Here is a 22,936-nt window from a genome sequence, read left to right as displayed (position 1 = left end):
GTGTGCTCAGACCTGCATAGCATTCATGGTTGCCTACAGGCTAGCCTCCACCTCCTTTTCCCACTGCTGCCCTTTTCAACTTACACGTCAGGTAAACTGTGTACTTTGCTGTTCCTGCACAGCGCTCTATGGTGGAATAACTCTGGGTCTCTGTTTATTATGTCTTTTTGTTCCCTGTCACAATCCTACTTGGCATTCAAGGCCCAGTTGAAACTCCTTCTTCCATAAGACTTTCTAATTCCCCCTCTTCCTCTTCTGTGTGTTTTATACCTTTCCTATGAAACCACACTCTGCTTTCTAAAGCAAGGAGTGATCAGATCGATATTACCAAAGACTAAACTACTGACAGCTGAAAAAAGGATGGAGAGAGAAATAGGGAAATTCAACAGAGGACAAATGCAATATTATGCATTAAGACAGTGGGAAGGGTGAGTGAGGAGAAATGAAATTGAAAAAAATATCAGAGCGTGACCAATGAATACAAGTGTCTGAGGGAAAGAGAGGCTGTCAAAATTTGTTCAGGGTGTCTGGTTGGGTGATGGGGTGAATTAACCAAGAAAGGGAAACAGGAAGAGGAGATAGTTTAGAGGGGAAAATCAAAAGTTCTTTTCTAAAGTTGCATCCACGTATAAAGGAATATAGGAACAAGAGAAAACTCAGGTCCAAATCTCAGGAAGGAGAGGGCAGCAGTCATTAGGACATTTTGTGAGTTGGAGAGAAGATTGAAGTGGGAACAACAAAATAGAAGGGAAGGAAGAGGGGCCATTACGAAGGTCTGGAAAACAGGCAGAAAGATAGGAGAACCAGAAAAGCAGAAACCACGGTGAGAACAAATTTAAAGTGAGAGGGTGGAGAAGGTCAACAGTAGCAAAAGCTGGTAGAATGCTGGAGAACCCAAGCAGAAATGAGAACTCCAAAGAGGCCCCTAGATCTGGCTGTCAGAAAAAAACATTAGGGACTTTTAAGAGCAAAGTTGTAGAAATTTAAATGAGGTGTAGACAAGATTGCAGTAGGCTGGGATGTAAATAGTGACAAACACGGGCAGAGAAGGAAGACTCCTCTTTCAGTGACTTCAGTGGTGGAGGGAAGATGGCCCAAGGAGGAGGTTATAACTAGGGTCAGAATCTTCTACCTCTGCTTCAGGGGAAGGAAAGGAGCTGGTGAAGAGAGGTGCATGAGAGAGAATAATCCGTGTGATGTAAGCTCTCCCCTACTAGATATGGCTTTTCATCCTGTGTCCCCCATTCCGGTCTATCTAGCACAGTGTCTTGCATCAAACAGGTGTTTTGTAAATGAATTAAATGATACCAGGCAAGACTTTGGGGAACCGGAGATTGAGTCATGTGAGGGAGAGGTGTTTTGCCCATCTCTGCTTTGGAAGAAACCTAGACAAATGTTTAAATGTCCTCTGCAAATAGTTTGAAGACGTTACCCCTGAATAATATTGGTGCTAAGGCCGCCCTTATTTTATGTAGCAGAGCTAGAAAATGATAGTTATTAGATTCTCAAATCCTGCAAAACCTCGAAATGCACAAGTTTTTTTCTTGAGAAAGAGAGGTAGAAAAACATAACTTATTGGCTCCAGCCTTATTAAAACCAATAGTGTTACATGTCTTATTTACATGATAAAGCTTTTGCAAAATAAACATGTTAAAATTGACCACGAAACATAGCCTTACCAGTTGTCAGAAGTCTAGTATGATTGCAAAGTCATCCTCTATATGTTGAAAGACAAAAATACTTTTAGTAAGACTCAAGTCATTCTTCTGTTTCCTGTTAATTTCTAATTTCGAAAATTGCTTTAATTCATCTTTATACTTAAGAAGCATTTGTCTGTAAATGCTCCTACAATTAGGTAGGTGTTTAAAAAACACATTATTGTCATTAAGAAATATTGTTTCTTAGCACTGTACCCAGATCCAAAGAACAGGGCATCTAAATCTGCATGTGCTTGGCGTTTGTGTATCCAGTAAATCAGTACTAAATACACAGTATTGAATCTGTCATAAGCTAATAGTGAATTGCCTTCAGTTCAGTAAAAGTGTGTTATATAAAGGTAAGCTAACGTATTTTCACCAGAAATTGAGTCTCTACCAAACTTATTCTTCCTGAAGGCTACATAACTGATTTTGATACTGACAGTTTTTTTTAAACCAAGATATACGAATTCTCTGTAGGTGATTAATTATCCGATATAGGACCCCGAATGACAGTGTTTTGGAAGTTGCTCTGCATGTCAGCTGCTAGGTCTATAGAACAGAAAACGTGTGTCTTTTTTTCTTCAGGGCCTCAGAGACTAGACAAATATTTCTTTAAAAAAAAAAAAAGAAGTATTGTGTGTTCTGCAAAACTATGCATCATCGAGATTTGTAGAATTTCATAGCTAAATTTAGAGCTAAACGAAAGACACTTTAGAAGTCTTCTTTTCCAAGTCCCTCGTTTTATAGATAGAGTAGTTGAAGACCGTAGAAGTCAAGCCACTTCTATCTAGTTTTTCACTGAGCTGAAACTAGAAAGTAGACTTCCTGACTACTTGAAGTGCACTGTTAATTTCATTGCCATCCGGAGAGGCCAAAAGTTCTCTCTCCGTGACTCATAGTAACACATGGAGCACGTTCCTCTGTGTTTTAAGCAGCAGTAGAAGATGTGGGAAAATATTCTTGTGTATATACAGGCACACTCAGCCTTTATATTTCTGGTCCCCAATCTAGCACTTTCGTCTTCTTTTTCTAAGCTCTAACTTCAGTCTTACCAGAAACAGCAATTTCCAAAGGGAGAATTACTCCTCTTCTTTGTTCTTAGATTCTCCACCCAATGGGTGGAAACTGAGGTTCAAGAATTAGTACACCATTCCTTAAACAAGTTAAAGACAGAGAGGTAGAGGGGCGCCTGGGTGGCACAGCGGTTGAGCGTCTGCCTTCGGCTCAGGGCGTGATCCCGGCATTCTGGGATCGAGCCCCACATCAGGCTCCTCCGCTATGAGCCTGCTTCTTCCTCTCCCACTCGCCCTGCTTGTGTTCCCTCTCTCGCTGGCTGTCTCTATCTCTGTCGAATAAATAAATAAAATCTTAAAAAAAAAAAAGACAGAGAGGTAGAGATTTACAGAGATAAACAGATTAGGTTTTCAGGATTTGTTCTTTAGCTGTGGGAATGAATCTAGGTCTGTGTGCCATGGCTACCATCCTGGTCTGCTGTCCACAGTATCCATGCCACCATGGTTGCCCTAGACTCCTTCATCCGCAAGTAATAAAAGCTGCATTTATTAAGCATTACTATGAGCCAGACACTGCTGAACACTTTCTGTGCTTTATCTCATCATTTCACATACGGTAGGTAGGTATTATGACACGAGACTCAAAAGCAACAAAATAAAATCAGCATTTTCTTCCTTAAAAAATGCATACAAATAAAAAATGGCATTTTCTCTACAACTTCAGATTTCTGTATGTTTTATGGAAATTTAGTTTCACCAAATGGGATGTATTTTTTTAATCCCTTTGTTGAAAATGCTAAACTCACCAAATGATTAGTTTCACTGATAGTTAATTGAATCTAACAGGCAGCAGGAGCATTTAATGATACAGAAAATTTGTTCATAAGATTTAACCTTTGGGGGGAACTTTGACTTATAAAAATTCACATTTAGATTGTAGCAGAAGGCTTTCACTTTAATATGTCCTAATTCTAAAATGATTTTTAGAAGTCATTTTCAGCTATTTTTTATTGGGTTACGGAAAAACAAGACTAGCAAACGTAATAAGTGTCTATGTTTGGCTGGATTTTTTCCTAACAGAAATTTTATTTTATTATTCTTTTAATTGAAATATTGTTGACACACAGCATTACATTAGTTTCGGGTGCACAACATGGTGATTCAGTGTCTCTGTACGTCATGCTATGCTCACCACAGTGTAGCTACCATCTGTCACCATGCAATGCTGTTACTATACCATTAGCTATATTCTCTACGTGGTACCTTTCATCCCTGTGGCTTACTCATTCCATAACTGGAAATCTGTACCTCCCACTCCTCTTTGGCTGTTTATTTTAAATTAACTTTTTGGATTACCTTTTAGGAAAGAAGTGCTTTCTAGACATAAAAACTTGAGTGTATATTTATACTTTATTACCTGTAAAAATGTAACCAGAGCCTAGAGCAATGTTGGGCACACAGTAGACATTCAATAATGACTCACTGAGTGAAGAGATGGTACTGTGCACTCTGTTGAATAAAAAGCAATAGATTGTGGTGATTCTAGCCACTCTGTTTTGGTATAGAATGTTGGTGGTCTCCAGTCTTTACACCACAATTTCTTCTCCCTTCAAGATGCCATAATTCCCTTCAATATGCCAAATTCATAATACTTTTTTTTATGATCACTTTCCCAAACTTCCCCGGGTATATACAGTCTCATTTTCTGTTATTAACCTGATACTTTGGAGTTTAATTCACCAAGCATTTATTGTATACCTACCATATGTATTTTGTTGCCCCCAGGGTCATAATGAGAAAACCTGGTACTCATAGATTCTAGCAAAATGACAATATAGAAGTACAGTCCTACCCGAGCTAATATATTCATGCAACAGGAGCCCATCGTTTAGGAAGGTTTCCTAAACTGTCCCAAACCCCAGGTTTTTGATACACTCCTCTTGGGAGTAGGGATGGCATATCAACATTTCCTACGGAAGATACATAATTTTAGAAGTTATCAAGTAATTCTAATGTGCCCTGCCTCCCGTCTCCTCCTTACTTCTCAACCGAGAACTGCTGAAGCACAGGAAATAAACACAGTACAGGGAAACAAATGATTGGACCAGCTTCACAGAGAAGGATTTCGAAAGGAATCTGCTATCTGGTTCTCAGGTGGTTGTTGTTGTTGTTGTTTTCTGTTTTATTTCAACATGTATTATACAAAAGATTTAACATGTGCTGGACGTTATACTAAGTGCTGAGGATAGGATCCTGAGCGAGATTCCTGCCTTCGTGCAGATTACATAAGGGAGACAAGAGAACACTGTAGATAGTTACTGTGATCAGTGCTGTGAAAGAGAATACAATGAGTAATGAGATCATATCCTGAGGGACCTAAACAAATCTGGGGCAGAGGGGTGGGGGACTGAGATAAGAATGTGAGCAACCATTCATTGCCTATGCCTAAGAGAATGGGGAAGAGTGAGTAGAGAGACAAGATTTTTGACCAAAAAATGGTAATTGTTTAAAGATTTCCATTTGAAGAGGTCATGGGCAGAAGATATATTTACCAAATGGATATAGGCTAATTTAACTTAAAGGCATCTTAACTGAGATTCTCTTCCCCTCTAACTCAGAGGTCTCTAGGAGGCCCCCACAAACGCAATAGTTGTATTAGTTAGTGATAAGGCTTATTTAGGGTCATGTGAAATGTATTTATGAAGTTGGGGCTCAGGCGTGCACAGCAGTCTCTCCTCTAGCCAAATGAAAATGGAATTCACCAAATATTCAGATGGAAATGTGTTTATGTGCTTTAGTGTCTGATGGTAGAATGCTACCTTTAGCATTATATATTACATATAGCAAAAACATATAGCAAGAAACCATCCATTTATTCATTCTGCATTCAGCAACCATTGATGGAGCACCAAATGCTAGAGATATAAATGAGTATGATGGACTCTGCCCTCAAGGAGCTACGGTGTAGTGAAAGAGACCGTCATAAAAACACACCACTGTGCTACCACATGGGGAGGGTAAGAGTCGAGCTACACACAGGGTAGTATTGACTGTGGTCCTTATTATGGGAAAATACAGATAGTCCAAAGCATGGCCCAGAAGTGGCATTATTCAAAATCGTATTTTGTACGCCTGGGTGTCATAGTCGGTTAAGTGTCCTACTCTTGGTTTCGGCTCAGGTTGTGATCTCAGGGTCATGAGATGGAGCCCTGCATCAGGCTCCGTGCTCAGGGGGAAGTCTACTTAGTTTCCCTCTCTCCCTCTCTGCCCCTCCTCCCTGCACTCACACTTGTGCACACGCACTCTCTCTTTCTTAAGTAAATTAATAAATCTCTAAAAGGGAAAGAAACAAAATATTTTGCAGGTCACATTGGTATGAGGAGGGGGAAGAACCTCTTAGTCAAAAGAGGTACAAACAGATGGTTTTCCCCCAACCTAGGCCTTCTCTTAAATGTTCCACTTTGCCTTTCTTTCTTTAGTTTTCTTCTTCTTTACACTTCCTCACCCCACAGGAAGCCAAATGTTAAGTAAGGAAATGGTCTTTTTGACAAACATCATTAAGTGGTAATCCTGGAGAGTCAGGGGAACGACTATGGCTTCTCTCTACTAAATGTAAAAGTACTCTCTGGTCTAATAACATGAAAGAAAGCACCATCCATATTTCTTTATAACAGGGACAAAATAGATCATACAGACTTAGAACAAGCCTCTATCTGTACAACTTTGAATTCTGCACAGTTCCTTCCTTTAATTTGTGAAATATGTTGATCCTTTTATGTCCTGACCTTACGTCAGGTGCTGGGGATGGAAAAATGAATAAGACGTTGTCCCTGGCCTTCAGGATATTGTTCTGTAGTGAGATTAATAGACATGTAAAAGAAAAAGTACAGTTTGAAATTGCTGTCATTGAAGAAAGTACCAAGGGCTGTTGGAGTACAGGCAAATGAATAATAAATTCTGCTTGAAAAAGTCAAGGAAAGCCTCCCAAATCAGGTGACACTTGAATTGGGTCTTGAGGGATGAGTAGAAGCTGGCCCTCACCTATTTTACCTGTTAGTAAATACACTTTTCTCTCTTTGCTGAGCTCTTAGATTCTTTCACCTTCCCGGCAAGATCATGCATTAATATTTTTCAATTAAAGAAGTGAACCATTTAATTTTTACTGACAGCCTGCGTTATTGTCGTGACAAAAACATGAGTGAAGATGGAGTAGAAAAATCAGGCCTTAAGCTTGGTGGAGGGGAGGAGGGGCTTTTACTGTGTGGGTCCTAGGCCTGGGAGACAGTGGCAGTGATTCAGTGATGTGTCCTTGTCATTTCTTTCCCTCTGTAGCCATCAGGTTTGGGCGGATGCCGCAGGCCGAGAAGGAGAAGCTGTTGGCGGAGATCTCCAGCGATATCGACCAGCTGAACCCAGAGTCGGCTGATCTCCGGGCCCTGGCAAAACATTTGTATGACTCATACATAAAGTCCTTCCCGCTGACCAAAGCAAAGGCGAGGGCGATCTTGACAGGAAAGACAACGGACAAATCAGTTAGTTCTCTTCTGCTGTCTTCATTTGGGGTGGCTGGGTTTGTTGTTGTTGTTGTTGTTGTTTTGTCTGCGGGGAAATCATTCACCCTGTTACACACACCTGCAGAGTTGTGTTCAGCTGTTACATGTTGCAGACTGAAACACAGAAAGGAAATGTTTTCAGATAGGATAAGTAAATCTTATTTTGAAAAGGGCATAAGTCCTTCAAGTTCTCCTAATAAATTCTGTGAGAATAGTCTAAAGGCCCCCCCTTCCTGCTGCCTTCCTTCGGGATCCACCTCTTTTCTTGACCTCAGGATAATTGACCACAACTACATGCAGCAGCCCTGCTTGTCTCCGAGAGGGTCCTGACCTAGCTTTGGAAAAGGTATCCGGTCCCATTATTTTACAGTTCAGGAGAACTGCTGGAGTTACTTATGAAGTTCCACATGGGGCCTAAAAATACATCTAGACAGTACATTACCTTTCTTTCCTTGCAGCTCTATTGATGGCTCCTGGGCAACTGGAGGCTCTGTCCTTTTATTACGTATGTGAATTGTATCTTCTGTGAGGCTCTAAGCTGCGTGGGCTACTCCTGTAGATTCTCAAACATCTGCAGGCTCATCGATGACAGTTTAGAAAACCCAGAATAGATTATAATTGCTACTAAGTCAGATGTTCCAAAGCAGAACGCTTTCTGGATAGAAAGCTGAGAAAGCAACAAGAAATCCCATTAAAACAAGACACAACTACACCTGAATTCGAGTTTCAGTTCTGCGGTCTGCTTGCAGTGTGACCTGGGTCACATCTGTGTCCCTGTTTTCACAGGCAGAGGTCTGACCTTGATGGTACTGTGTGTAGCATGTTCCTAGGGTTGAAAGAAGCACAGAACACATTCAGAAGACACTGTCCCAGCCCTTGCAAGTCCTTTAGTGCTATCATTTATTTTCAAATGAACACCTCCAGGAGAGGCATGCAATTACTTTATAGATATGTGTAGCTTTGTTCCCACTCCATTATATATTTGAGGGAAAATATCATTAGCCTTTAATGTATTTTGACGATGATCTCAAGATGTGATTTTTTTTTCCTTTTAGCTATAAACCATTAGAGTAGTGTCAACTAAGAGAAAAAGAAAACTGAGATATTGCTGTGTAAGGAGCCAAATGCCATGAAGGACAATGAGTTTTCTGACTGCCAAGAGGTCACTGATACCTGAACAGCATTCTACACGTATCCAATTCTTCACAATTTCAAAAAATCTTACATTTCCATTATGTTCAAGACACACAGCCATCTGACAACTGCTGTTATTATCCTGTTTTTAAAGATGAGGAGACTAATGTACAGGGGGTTAAACATTTTGCCCTGAGATCACACAGTTAGCTTGCAGAAGAAACCTGTGATGCATGCCTACTAACTTCTACCTCAAGTGTATTCTGAGCGTGATACTCCCTCCTGGAAGCTCGTCTTCCCGTTGGCTTGCAATGAGCCAGGTGGACAGATGCACTAGGAAAGCTTCACCCTGGGAAAACATGCTGCGTTATGATTTATTTTTACCGATTTTTAGAATGGCAGGAATCTTCTACCTTGTTCTGCTATCCTAATATATTCACAGCCAGGAAATTTTTGTCTTTTGCTCTTTTGTTCTTCCCAAATTTTAGCATCTAGGACAACTATCTTCCATAGGGGCAGGACTACAGGTCCTAGTCCTACAGGTCCTAATCTGGGTCCTAGTAAAGCTGAGTCTGTGTATTCATTAAATGCCCCCAAAAAATCGCGGCACAGCAAAACAAAAGCAAACAAAGACCTCTGTGTAGCTGATGTGAATATGGAAAAATCAACCATGTTTATTTGGAGGGAGAGAAAGAAAAGGACCGCTACTGGCCTGGCTAAAAGGGGTTAAGAGCTGAAGGCAGATTGCCCCAGCTTGCTGAGAGCCAGTGTGGGATAGGGACCTGGAGGCTGGGAGGCCCAGATCTGGGAAGGGAACGATCACAGGGAAAGAGTCCGAATGCAAACTGTTTACTCCACAGTTTTGCTTTGGGCCATTTAGTTTCCAGGAACTGCTTTCTCACCTTCCCTTTATCTCCCGATCCAGACCCGCAATCCGTGCTGGAAATCCTATCAATTTAATAGTACCTGGAAGATAGGAGGAAGGCATTAAAAAAAATTTTTTCCCCAGTAGTCAAGAATTTAAATGTACACTACCAGTGACCGGTATATTCTCTTATGTGTCATTGAAGGGCAGAGAGCCCAGTCCACTGTAAATCACTCTAAAACCTCACGCCAATTGGCAATTTGGCTCAAAATCTTTGAGTTAAAAATAAGATAATTGTAGGCTCTTTATGGGATAAATAGGTATTAAGGTATTTTAAGAGAAAGGGCTGCAAAATGCTTGATTATAGGCTTCTCAAGTTCAGAGGCCAAATGCTTGTCATGTTTTCCCCTACAGTAACTAAGACGGTGCTTTGCCCGTAATAGTTACTCAGAATGTATTGGTTTAATTGAATTAAAAACTGTTGCCTATGCCCCTTTGAAATTCTGGACTTTGAACAGAGAGCCTCTAACTAACCCAATATTTGCTCACCAACCTGGACATCATTAATGGTCTGGATAGAGGCAGAATTGCCTCTTGTTAGGGTCTGGAAAGGAAAGAGAGACTGGGCCAAATTAAAATAATCCATTCCCTGATTACACAAAAACCGAAATAGAATTGTTTGGCTCTCTCTTTTCTCCTTATCTTGCAAAATCAAATTAAGCACTAGTGGAAAGAAATAGTTCAGAGAGAATACGGGAGAAGGAAAAAACAAAATCCAAAATGTGATTTCCAATGAGACTAGAGATTTGTTCTTTATCGGACATGGTCATGTTATTTATTTGATAGCATCTCTCTCAGGGGTGTTATGTTATCTCTTGGCCAAGACTTATGAAAGTTAAGATTTGCATTGATAGGCCAGGTCGTGCTGAAGTATGGACTCTCGAGAGGGTGGGGGATATGGAAAAGTGGCCATGGCTGGTGCAGTAGGACAGCGTGGGTCTCATTATGGACCCTGCTTGAGATTGATGTCATCGTGTTGGTTAGGCCAAGCCTGGGGGGAGGCTGCTCAGCATAAAGGATGGATGGCCAGTTACCCAAGATCTTTGGAAAAGGAAACGACTTTATTGAAGAGGCCATTCTTTACATTTATCTTACGGCTCCATTTAACCATTGCTGATTCTGTCTCATTTGGGGATACCTGCTAATCTCTCCTCTCGGGACCTGTACCATCATTTGCCTCCAGGCCAAGCAGGGCTTCTCCCTTCTCAACTAAACTTCCGTCTCCTGTATCTTATTTCCGGGTGCCACTTGCACCTTTCAAAACAGATAAATGAGCAGATAAATGCTTCTGCTTCCCTCCTGTCTTTTTAGCTTTGACATCATCTCTCCAGGATATGATGCCCCTACTTTTCACTGCCTTGCCTGAAAGAATAATGCTTGGGAGTTTTAGGCTCAGGGCTAGATGGGATATGGAATCACTGGATAGAGTTAACCGGAGAAGAGGGTTCACTAGCAGCAAGCCTTTCAGCCACCCTCAAAGGGGAGCGGCACTGACTCTGCCCCACCATCTCTTTCCCTTTCCGTGGGTTGTAGCAGCCCAGCACCTTCTTTAAGAGATCCTGCTGAACTCTGAAAACCATGAATCTGGCACCAGGGTGCTGTGTTTGATGATGACAATTTGAGAACTGAATGGACTTTGGAAGTTCCCGATGTTTGACTATTACCCTGATGTGATGAACACACTGGGGGTATCACTATCACATGATCCCACGTTTGTTGATGAAAATAAACAGAGAGTGGTTTTCAAAAACCATTCTCAGTGCCACGGTTTGTCATAAAACAATAAATAGAAAAACCCTTGGTGCGCCTGCCAACTTTTCATCCCATATCTGAGCGATGTGAGGCCCTGGCTGCACTCTACCTGTAAATAAGGAGTAAAACTTGTTATTTGTGCTGTGTTGGACTTTGGGTCCCAAAGCATCACATCGCTTCTGATGGGTACATGTGGAATCGCTGTTTCTATAATTACGAGAGCAAACTGGTGCCATCATAAAAATGGTTTTTCTAAATAGCATGTGAAATATGAAACTACCAAATAATAAAACCAACATGGAAACGTAAACTTTTGTGAAAACAGTTCGGTACACATTCAAACGTTCCCATTCTAAAATTTACAGTGGCCGTCAAACCTAGTCCCTCTCAAAGCTATTGGAAAGGTATCTGTTCTTTCCTGTCCTACACTTAGAGCTGAACAAAGTGTGGTTTCTTTCCCCTTCATCTATGGAAAAACCTGAGTGACTTGGAATTTGCTCCCCTTGAGAAGAAAGATACCAGACAAACCGTCAGAGAAGAGAGACTTAGGAGCCCCAGTATAAAGAAAGAGCAAGCTAGTAATGCTGATTTGTTTGGATGGCTGGGCTCCTGGGATCATTAATCCAGATATTAATGTGAATAAAATAAATTCCTTTATTGCCAGGACTATCTGGAATAGCCAAAGATATAGCAGATCTGAACCAGTAGTGTTCTTTCAGACAATAAATTAAAAAGGTAGAATGAAGAAAAGCATGTGGATTTTTTTGCGGTGGTTGTAATGATTAGATTTGGTTGACCAGTACCCGAGTAACACTTTGGCTGGCAATAGATGGTTTTTTTAGGGCTGTGGTTATGTGCTAGTTCATTAGAGTGTGAATAATTCTTCCCATTAAGTTTTTATTTGTCTTAAATCTCTAAACCATGCGGGAGAACAGAATTACATTTGAGAGATTGTTCGAGCTTCACTTCACATCCAGCACTTAACTAGCACTTCTAGGAAATAATAGCTCAAAAGGCACTGCCTCCAAGACCCCACCATGGAAGAACTTCAGTTTAAAAGCTGAAATTTCTCCCAGGACAGTCATTTTATTGAAAGAAGGCAAAGTGGGGAAGTCATGTAGAAAGCAATGGGAAGGGAAGAGAACTAGTCATGAGCCAGGAGATCTAGCCTCCAGTTCAGGGTTTGCTGTAAATTGTTACTTGACTTTGGAAAGTCTCTTGGCTCCGCTCAGTGTATTCATACCTCATCAGAGAATGATGGTGTAGATGATTTTTGAAGACCCCTTTGGTTCTATAAATCCCGTGGTTCTCAGCAAGAAGAAAATAGAAATGGGCAAAAACAGAAGTTGAAGAAACCTAACCAGTGCATTTTGATTACCAGTCACCCGCTACAGTGAATCCGGGAGAACCATGTATCTCTACAAGGATGAAAGCCAGTCAGAAGTAGAAAAAAGGAAGAAGGAAACAAAATGAAGAAGATAGGCCTGGAGAATTCAGTTTCTCTTCCTTGAGCCTTTGCTCTAATCTGTCATGAAAACTAAGGATATCAGGAGAGCTCTGTGAGAGGAGGCACACAGTTTTTTCAGGCCCATTTTAACGGTGACGGGGTTACCAAGGGATGGCCCATGAGGGGGCAGAGTTGTCTGTTACGCTAATTCCAGTCCCAAATTGAAACAATCATCGGGACAATCTGTGCTTTATTAGTTGACTTTCCCATTTATCTCCTTTAGCTTGTTATTTTATTATTCAAAAAGAGCAGCAAACTTAAAGCGTGCATAATCCCTTTCATAACTTATATATTAAAATGCTGGTGTTACGGATTACTAAGGAACACTGTTGTTCTGTTTCTCCAGTCAAAAAAGTCAACTTTTATTACTCTACTGTGTTTTCATTATTAAGCCAGCTTCCCCCCCCACATCATTGTGTTATACATTAGAGGCATGCAAGAGGCCTGTAACTAAACTTAATAATCTGTATAAAACGGTACCTTTAATCCCATCCTGGCTTTGATATGTGGAGCCATTTTTGAAAATCAAAATATATCAAAATTAATTACATTTGATGTATCTCTCCAAAGAAAACTAATTTCCTCTTACAGAGACTGTTTTTGCTTCCCAAGAAAAACATTGTGTTGAAGTGCAATTTTCTTCATGTCAGTCTCACCTTTTTCTGGTCTGTCCAGCATATGAGAAGTACAAGTATCATAATAGCCAGAGGCAGACTCTCCATGAAGTGAATGAAGCTTAAGTGTCAGGGCTCCTCCCTTGCACGGAGCCCCTTCCAGTGCTCTGGGAAGGGTCTGAGTGGTTTTGCTCTCATAAGTTGTACTATTGAACCCAGCAATCGTCATAGGTGTACCCAATGATTGTGTGCATTTCAGGCCTGCAAAACCCGGATTTATCCCTGGAGAGTGCCAGATGTATTTAAATGTTCTTTCCTGTTAAGAAGAAAGGCTTGTTTGATACAGTGTCTGAAGATAAATACATCGTTAGCTCCAAACTAGAAGTGTAAAATCATTAAGACCATATTTGAGGATGGTGTGGCTGCCCTCATAATGGCAGATCGTCAGATGAGACCATACAAGCTCATAGAACATGGAAGGCTTCCCTTTGATTTGTAGAAAATACAGCAATGTGGAAGTGAAGTTCATTTTCTGTAGAATATTTTACCATTAAGTTAATTATCGAAGGTAAATCGCACAGGCCAAATTCCACTTGGTTTTAACAGGTCAGCATTCTGTAAATCAGGCAAATCACTATCTTTTTCCCTGTTTCAGGGGAAGAAGGTCCCAGTGCGAAATGCGTGAGTTGAGTGTTGGCAACCTAAGAATCGGTGAATTGGTGGCAAAGAAAGGCAGATCTCCAGGCAGATTGTGTCTGGTCATCACTTTTGCAGATTGACAGATTTACACCCAGGCTGAAAAGTACCTAAGCAGACTTTTAAAAATGCAAGGAAAACAGCATAATCTTGGAAAAAGAAAAAAATCCACTTGGTATTCATTTGCATGTCAATACCCAGAATTCTTTACCAGTTAACCACTTTTTCAAAAATGCTGAAGGGATTTAAAAAAAAAAAAAAAAACAAAACTGGAATGGTTTGGCATGATGGTGGGGGCTGCTGATTCCTTTCTCTGTCCTTGAGTGCTTACTGCCAGGAAATCCTGACCAACATCGATTGCCAAGGGGTTAAAGTCACATTGTTGTTAAATTGGGAGAGAAAATTAGCAGGATTTTGTGCCCTATGTTCAACTATCACAGAGTTTCAAAAACAGGAACCTGGGGCTTTATATGAGGGGACAGGGGAAGTCAAGGGGAAGAGTCACAGGGTGATTTATCAGGGCATAGTTCCAGATAAATTGCTTACATGGAGGTGAAAGAATTTCATGCATACGTTCTGTGCCAACAAGCCAAATGGTTGAGCAGGAGCTTGTCCAGGAGTTGAAGTGGGCAGCTCTGGGTGCAGTCTTTCCATATGTGAAGAGGGGATGATTTATAGTCATGCTTTTGTACTTAGGTCTGTACAGCTACCTCTATGGTATCGATACCATCAGATTCTCATGGCAGTAAAGACAGCCAGTGTTTCATTGACAGAAGTTATGCTGTAGAACTCCTAGAGGATAGAAACCACATTTTCTGTAGGTTCTATAAAAGCAAGTCTTTCTCATGATTAGAATCTGACATTCTGGGGAAACTCAGCACATTTTAACTGATGTGACTGATTATCTGCTCTTTTTTTCCCTCTCTCGTTAATAATACCAATCCTAAAGTAGAAAAAAAGAAGAAAACAAGCAGAATGTCCAAAAAACATAGTAAGCATTATTTGTTCCTAATTTACATGAAGAATTCATCAGAGCCACCAAGCAAACTTACTCTTGGGTCCCCACATCTGCCCTCCTTTGGGGTTGGCTAACCAATACAATTGAAGTGAACTTTTTGGTTAGAAAAAGTAAGAATTTCTGGAATAATTCCAGTGAATGGTGTTGAAATAACATGCAGGTTTGGAAATCTACTCAACATCTAAGAGTCCTTAGTATTAGTGTTATTTCTTCAGTGTAGACTAGACTTACTAGGTTGGTGAAAATCATAGACTTGCATAGGGATTCACAGTTAGAATCTCCAAACCAGTGGGTCTCGAAGGTGCTTACTGCTGCCACTCATTATGCTGCTTCCTCTTGCCCAGCGGGAGGGAATTCTCAGCATCTCTGCCCACACATACCCACATGTACACCACACACACATGCATACACAGCTTCTGAGAAATGCAACTAGAATATCTTCGAGGGAAGAGATGGAAACATCCAATGTAGTCCATTCCCCTCAGTTGAGAAATTTGAGCCTAGGAAACATAAATGACTTTCCTAAAGTCACATACTTAACCATAGAGCCACAGCTAGAGTGCAGATGGCTTCAACTCTTATTCCAGTGCTTTGGGGTATACACTTATTTGAATAGGAGCAGGGGGTTAACTTCTATAGTTCAGTATATCCACTGTATATAAAATGCTATGGACTCTGAGAAACAAACTGAGGGCTTCAGAGGGGAGGGGGTGGGGGAATGGGATAGGCTGGTGATGGGTAGTAAGGAGGGCACGTATTGCATGGTGCACTGGGTGTTATATGCAACTAATGAATCATCGAACTTTACATCAAAAACCAGGGATGTCGGAATCTGGGGATGTACTGTATGGTGACTAACACAATATAATAAAAAATCATTTAAAAAAAAAAAAACCAGGGATGTACTGTATGGTGACTAACATAATATAATAAAAAAAATATTATTATTAAAAAAAAATGCTGCCCCTTCTCAATCAGAGTAGCCTGGAGAATTTCACAATGACCACAACCCTTTGGTCAGTTCTATACAAAGAAACGAAAGAGAGAGATCACTTAATGACTAACAACTTACTTTTGAAGGCAGCCTATTGCAGATTTGAGTAACTGATGCATGTGTTCTATTGATTATTTGACCCTTAAGGACAGATATTTGAAAAATAAGTTCAAAACCCTTTTTTAATTTTGCCACTTTATGCAGTGCTTACCCACAGGCTTTCAACATCTGGCTTTTTCTGAAACAGATTGCTTCCAGAGCATTAAGAAAAGAAATAGACATTTTCTTGGCTCAATATTTCTCGTCTGCTTTCAAACTGATTTTTTTATAGTTAAGTATATTTTACATGCACACTGTGTTTCATTTGAGATCTGAGTAGATTTAATCTAAAACTGCAAGATTACTTTATGTTCGAGTGGGTGTGTTCAAAATGATTTTTTTTTTTGAAAGAAGGTTAAAAACACATTCTCTTAAAAGCCAAGATAAACAACAGATTTTGTATGATTTTACAAGTCAGCAACAAAGACTCTCCAGACAACCCAAACTGGAACTATTAGCCAGTCGTAGGTAAAGTGCTGCAGTAGAAGTTGAAAGAAAAGAGGACCAAGCTTGGTAAAATATGTTTGGTCCCAGAAGACAATTAGAAGGAATAATCAGGAGATCAGAGTATTTTCTCATTACATATTTTTGACCTTCAAGATTTCAGTTAGCAAAGCAAATGTGTGTAATCTGGAATGGTATTCATTCACCCTGAATTAGAAATCTCCAACTCAGCCTCTTTCCCCCCCCCCTTTTTTTTTTGCAGCCATTTGTTATCTATGACATGAATTCCTTAATGATGGGAGAAGATAAAATCAAGTTCAAACACATCACCCCCTTGCAGGAGCAGAGCAAAGAGGTGGCCATTCGCATCTTTCAGGGGTGTCAGTTCCGCTCAGTGGAAGCTGTTCAGGAGATCACAGAGTATGCCAAAAGTATCCCTGGCTTTGTAAACCTTGACTTGAATGACCAAGTAACTCTCCTAAAATATGGTGTCCATGAGATCATTTACACGATGCTGGCCTCCTTGATGAATAAAGATGGGGTTCTCATATCAGAGGGCCAAGGATTCATGACAAGGGAGTTTCTAAAGAGCCTGAGAAAGCCCTTTGGTGACTTTATGGAGCCCAAGTTTGAGTTTGCTGTGAAGTTCAATGCACTAGAATTAGATGACAGCGACTTGGCAATATTTATAGCCGTCATTATTCTCAGTGGAGGTAAGATCCATCTTCTGATCTTCTGTGAAAGAGGGTGGGATGGTGGTGAGATGGCTGGAAGAATTTTGACTTTTCTTCATGTTAGTCCTTTTCTCTGTACTTAATGCACTTTCCTATAGAAAATTCGAGTGGCGTGACGCCAGGAGAACATCACTACACAGGTAAAATCCCAGGAAAGAATATCATAGATTTGCTGTTGGAAGGCTGTGGGCAACCCAGGCTTTTTTTCTTTTATCCGTCATAATATTTTTTCCAGCCAAATCCAAACATGAAAAACAAATGCCCTCTTCTCCTTTTTTTTTTTTTTTTTATTTTCTTTTTCCCTATCTTTTGCCTTCCCTTCTAACTTTCTTTCCCTTCCTTTCAGGCCAATCTAATCTTCATTTCATTTAAGTAATGACATGTACAACTTTGCTTAAGTCAGTGTTCACTTGCCATAGAAAAAGCATAGAGAAAGTTCCTGCCCTACCAGCAGGAAGATATTACTTTGAATTGCTTTCCTAATAGCAGGAATCAAGGAATATTTATCTACTGACTTCTGCCTATTCTCTCAGGTAGATTTCTTTGATGGGCTTCCCTTAAATTACCTTTGGGAGGTGGTTGGCTATGATTAAGAACACAGTCTGAACCAAAGAGCACAGAGCAGAGAAATCAATTGAGTTATTGAGCAGTTCATTGTATTTTTGGCCTTGCAGGCACATGGTCTAACTAACCGACTCTAAAAGCCACGTTTAAACTAAATGCTACTTTCATTGGCTTCTCCACACTTTTCCGGCTTATGTAGAAGAAAGTTTTACTGTCATCTCTCTTTATAAGAATTGTTTTTAAGCAATGAGTTTTCATTGCTAAAATGGACTTCAGGTGAGCTTTCTGTGTGTATTCGACAGAATATCCTCTGTTGGCAAAGCGGACGTGGGGAGGGATGGTGGTCCTGTAGATGTAAGCGGTGTCTAACTCTACAAGATATCGTAAAGAACACGGTGCACTCTGTCCTTTGTTGTCCAATTACTTGAGAGCAGAATGGTTCTTAAATCAGGTGCGTATCATGTATTAGTAATAATAATAATGATGGCAAACACTTAAGTACCTATTGTGTCGTAGGCGGTATTCTAAGCACATAGTACACGTTCACTTAATTCTCCAGCCCAGTGAGGTCAGCACCATTTTGCAGACGAGGAAACCAGAGCACTGAAAGGTTCAGTCACTTGCCCGGGGCTACCCAGCGAACACAGATGGGGAGCCAGGATGATGAACTCAGGCAGTCTGGCTCCAGGGTCTGCAGCAGTCCTGCCCTTGAGGTGACCTGGGTGCAGTAGTTGACGCTTGGGCACACGGGTTAACGCTGCAGCCTCTGGGGCAGCGTCATGTTGTAACTCATTTAAAAATGACGTTTTGGGGGTTAGGTTTAATGTAACAAAACCTGTCCAGCATGTTTTAATATCTTGATTGAATCTACTTAAACAGATCAACCCTTGATCCTCTGGGATCCGTGATTAATTCAGCAAAGAAGAATGAGGTTCTAGTTTATTTGAGGTTCATTAGGAGAAAAGGCTTAAATTTTGAAAAACCAGATGAGAAAACAAGTTGTTATTGCTTAGCTAATATTTTGAGGCACATTCTTGAATAAAGAATAGAAATAGAATTATTAACATTTGATGTATTTCTAAGATTTTTCCCGAGCATACTCTAGATTCTGTGTTTATATTCCTTTTCTCACTTAATCATTTTCCCCATGTCATTACATATTCGTTGTTAATATTTTTCATTAATTTTTGAAAATAAAAGTAATACATGGTCATTTCATAATTCAAAGAGTACAGAAAAGTGTAAGTAAAAAATTAAAGATCTCTGTCCTCAGAATAAAATAAGGTTAATGAAGTCCTATTTCTCCTTCTGAATAGTCTCTATGCACGTGCTAACATATCTCTGTATACACACTACCATTTTAATGACTGTAAAATATTCATTTTTTAAAGGACCATTACATACTGAATTATCTCCTTATTTATGGTTGCTGACTTATTACAAAAAACCTCTAGAGGAGAATATAGAAAAATTTTTAAGGAAATTATTGAAAATGTGTTCTAAATTTGTGTTTTAATGAACATATTTAAGTGTAAATTTCTGTTCAAATTCCAAATTATTTTCTCATTCAGAATTACCAGAAGTGGAATTGCTGGATAGATGGCGATAAATATTTTTAAGTCTTTTGTTACATCATTGCCAGATTGTTCTCCACAACATTTATACCAGTTTGTATTCCCACCATAGATATACTAAGGAAGGCACTTGAAATAAGCTATTCAGAGAAGATTAATTGCTAGCCAGGGAAGGTTAACACAAGAAACAGTCATGATAACTCTGGACTTTTTGAACTCCAGCAATGTTGGTTTTTTGTTTTGGGTTTTTTTGTTTTGTTTTGTTTTGTTTTTAAGATTTATTTATTTATTTTACAGAGAGAGCATGTGCAAGCAGGGGGAGGGGCAGAGGGAGAGAGAGAATCCTCAAACAGGCTCCCCACTGAGCACAGAGCCCTATGTGGGGCTCTATCACAGGACCCTGAGATCATGACCTAAGGTGAAATCAGGAGTTGGCCACTTAACCGACTGAGCCACCCAGGCGCCAGTGAGCAATGCTGTTTGAGGGCACGTGAGACAACTGGGTGTTTTCATCTAGGAAAAAAGCCATTACAGCCTATAACTCACAAGCAAGATTATATAAAAACCAACGATTTATTAGGCTTTAAACTTTTCATTAATTGGTCAAAAAATAATAGTGCATAGTTTGATTCAATTTAACAGATATTGCAGGCTTTGGTTTTTAATTATAAAAATTAAAAATGGTACATTTTAAATATAGATGCTGTAGAAATGAGTTCCTTTTGGTCTCATACAGACCGCTTTAACAGTAGCCAATATCCAGATCTTACTGATCCTCACAACAGTGAAAGAAATCTGAGGGTAGCAGCCAGCCATAGATTATCAAAGTTTTATACCTGTGGTTATAATGAGAAGAAAACCCTGTGAATAATTTCAGACTTCCTTAAAAAAATAGAATTAACCATTGACCAGTTCCCATATCACAAAAGGCAAATCCTTCCCTGATCAACGTTTGCTTTTGTAGATGAAGTCCAACTACAGGCAGTAGATAAGAATGAATAAACTGGACCCCATGTTTGCTCAACACACAGAAATTTGATTCTCTTCTTTACTCAGAGAAGCCAGTTGGGTATAGGCCAGAGAAAGAACTGCTCAAGTCTTTTCCAGTCCAAAGAGTAGACTCCAGTAAGATCAGAATCCCAGTCATCTGTTCATGGTGAGGTCAGTATCCCAGATTGTGGTTTATTAGAGTACGACATATAATTTCTCAATGACTTTTAATTTTTTTCCTATCCTGGGTTTTCTAGAAAGGGAAATCATTCATGTGAGCAAGAGGCTTTGATACAGTGAACAAATTTCTGATCCTACCCAATCTTAACAAAGAGTGATCATCTTCTTTTGCACAGTGTACGTTGAAGTCTATAGATAGCTTTAGTGATTTCAGAAAAAGAGCTTTCGGCGGGGGTCCCATTGACCTCATTCTGAGCTAGCCTTAGAATCACAGAAGGGCTTCGTTCTGGTGAAGGTATCGTGACCCTAGACTGAAGGAAGGATGGGGAGATGGGCCCCTTGTAAGAGTGGGGTGGTAAGGAATTGGGGAGATTAAGGGCAAGGCGTCCCCAGAAGACCTAAAGGGGATTTTGGGGGGGAAGGGGTGAAAGTACCTGATTTGACCCAACTAAGTATTTGCTGAGGAAACTGGAGTTGCTATAGTAAGATCGCTGTCATTCAGCTTCAACCCTAGAAACTGCTGATACAGTGAGATTTGGGATGGAGATTGGCCTGGCGCTTAGCATCCTTGCTGTTTACTCAGCTCTCAAACCAAGTTAGCTGAGAAAGATGACCTAGTTCTTCTCGAGTTTTTCTCCTCTCTCTTTTTTCCCCTGAGCTTGAGGCAAGAAAAAAATGGATCTACAAAGAACAACAGTCCAGAATCAGACAACAGACAGCACTCTGTACCTTTTTAAGAGCATTCCATCTACACTCTCGTACTAGATCCTGACAGTTCTCCTGTATTTTTATTCTCATTTCATAGAAGGAAATGTGAGCTTCATAGACTTAAGCAATTTGTCTGAGATCTAACAACTAGTGAGCAGTGGAACTGGGGCTGAAACCCAGGTGTCCTGTCGCTTCAGAGTGCCCTCTCTGCCACACACCCTGTCCCCTGCCACCTGGCTCATGGTTCATGGTCACCGTCCTCACACTTGTGTTGGTGGCCACAGCCTGTGCTCCCTTCACCATACCCCTAAGGTATGGGCTTGTAATTCGGAGGTAGAGCTTCCTCAGTAGTCGTGACAAGTAATAGCTTCCCTTGCTCCCTCCAGGATGGGTGGCGTCAAGAGTAATAAAACTGCCTCCAGCAAGGGCAGGTTTGCAACTGGCGCCACAGCTTCATGCCAGGCACACTAGCGAACTCCCAAAACTACCCAGCAACCAAAGCCAAGTGTAAAGCTCAGTAAAACTGACAAGCCCCAGGACACTCCATTGGACTCTTTGCCCCCCTTGCGCATTTGCTGCTCAGTGAAGAAAAGCATAGGAAGGTTCCAGCTGGAACTCTGCAACAGGAAAAAGCTCTTTTTGTTAATTCAAAACAGTTTGGAATCCATTACAGTTCTTCCCAAACTTCCAAGATATGGGGGAGGAAATTCACTGGGTTTTACAATATATTTTTTGAGGCAGATTGCCATCGCCATCTTAATGACAGAGAAGCTGTAAATATTGATACAATGGCCACAGATGGCAAGTCATCAGCCTCCTCGTTTACCCTCTTGAGTCTGGCTTGGTTATGCAAACCACCTCTACAGCAGCTCCTTCATTTTCCAGCAATCCCAGCCATGTTCTTTCTCTGTGAAGCGACTTTGGACAGCTGTTCTTGGAGTGATCATGTGTGTTTCTGTTGTTGAGTGGGCAAGGGGCACAAGAAAGGGGAATTGTTCTCATAGCTGTATATTTGCAGATCCAGGAAGAGTTGATGCTCTTAAGACAATTGGGCAAGTCCTAGTTCATCAGGTCAATAACCTGGGGCTTCTGTTTCTTACCCCTGGTCGTGACTCTGTGTATACAGATAAAGATTCTACAGAAGAGAATCAAAGCACAGCATCCAGTCCAGAATATGTACTTAATAAATGCATGTTGAACGCATAATAGTCAAATATTAATAATAATACTAGCAACCATTTATCGAATACTTCACTGTATGCCAGAGTGTATACTGGGCACTTTATATATGTGCATAATATTCGCTTAACCTTTCCTGCAGCTCTGCAAAGTCTGTTGTTATCCCTGTTTCACAAATGGAGAAAATAGAAGCTTAGAGCTCTAAGATTTAAGCAACTTGTCCCAGCTCACAGAGCCGCTAATTGGTGAGGCCTAGATTCAGACCCAGGTCTCTCTGACCTTAAAACTGATGCCCTACTGTGTGTTGGAATGTGGAAGCATCCCAGTAATTACCTTGGTCCTGGAGGTCTCTGGCAGTTATCAAAAACTACCTATTTCATTTTGCCTCCAAATGTTATCAGTCAAGAATTTTCAGGTGGTAGTCTAGATATTACTTACCAACATCCAAAGGCCTTCTCGAGACACTGTTTTAACCGAACAAAATGACACCCTAGGTTTGAAAATTGCTGTGAGAAGGAACGGAGCCCAGTATGACACCGAAGACTGGTGCTCCGTTCT

At 40.5% G+C, this 22,936-nt stretch overlaps 1 protein-coding gene across 3 annotated transcripts in view; it reads left to right on the top strand.

Annotated features, from left to right (window-relative positions):
* Nucleotides 1-22,936, top strand: part of PPARG (peroxisome proliferator activated receptor gamma) — a 129,426-nt gene that overhangs the window by 95,559 nt on the left and 10,931 nt on the right. For all 3 annotated transcript variants that reach the window (XM_045812298.2, XM_045812299.2, XM_045812297.2), the window contains 2 exons: nt 7,046-7,245; nt 16,712-17,162. In XM_045812298.2, the coding sequence (XP_045668254.1) occupies nt 7,046-7,245; nt 16,712-17,162 (651 nt within the window). The remainder of the gene's footprint in view (nt 1-7,045; nt 7,246-16,711; nt 17,163-22,936) is intronic.

Source organism: Ursus americanus, chromosome 14 (assembly GCF_024610735.1).
Source record: "Ursus americanus isolate L20-20 chromosome 14, mUrsAme1.1.p, whole genome shotgun sequence".
Lineage (NCBI taxonomy): Eukaryota > Metazoa > Chordata > Mammalia > Carnivora > Ursidae > Ursus > Ursus americanus.
The sequence above is the reverse complement of the archived record's forward strand: the minus strand, read 5'-3'. Positions and strand labels throughout refer to the sequence as shown.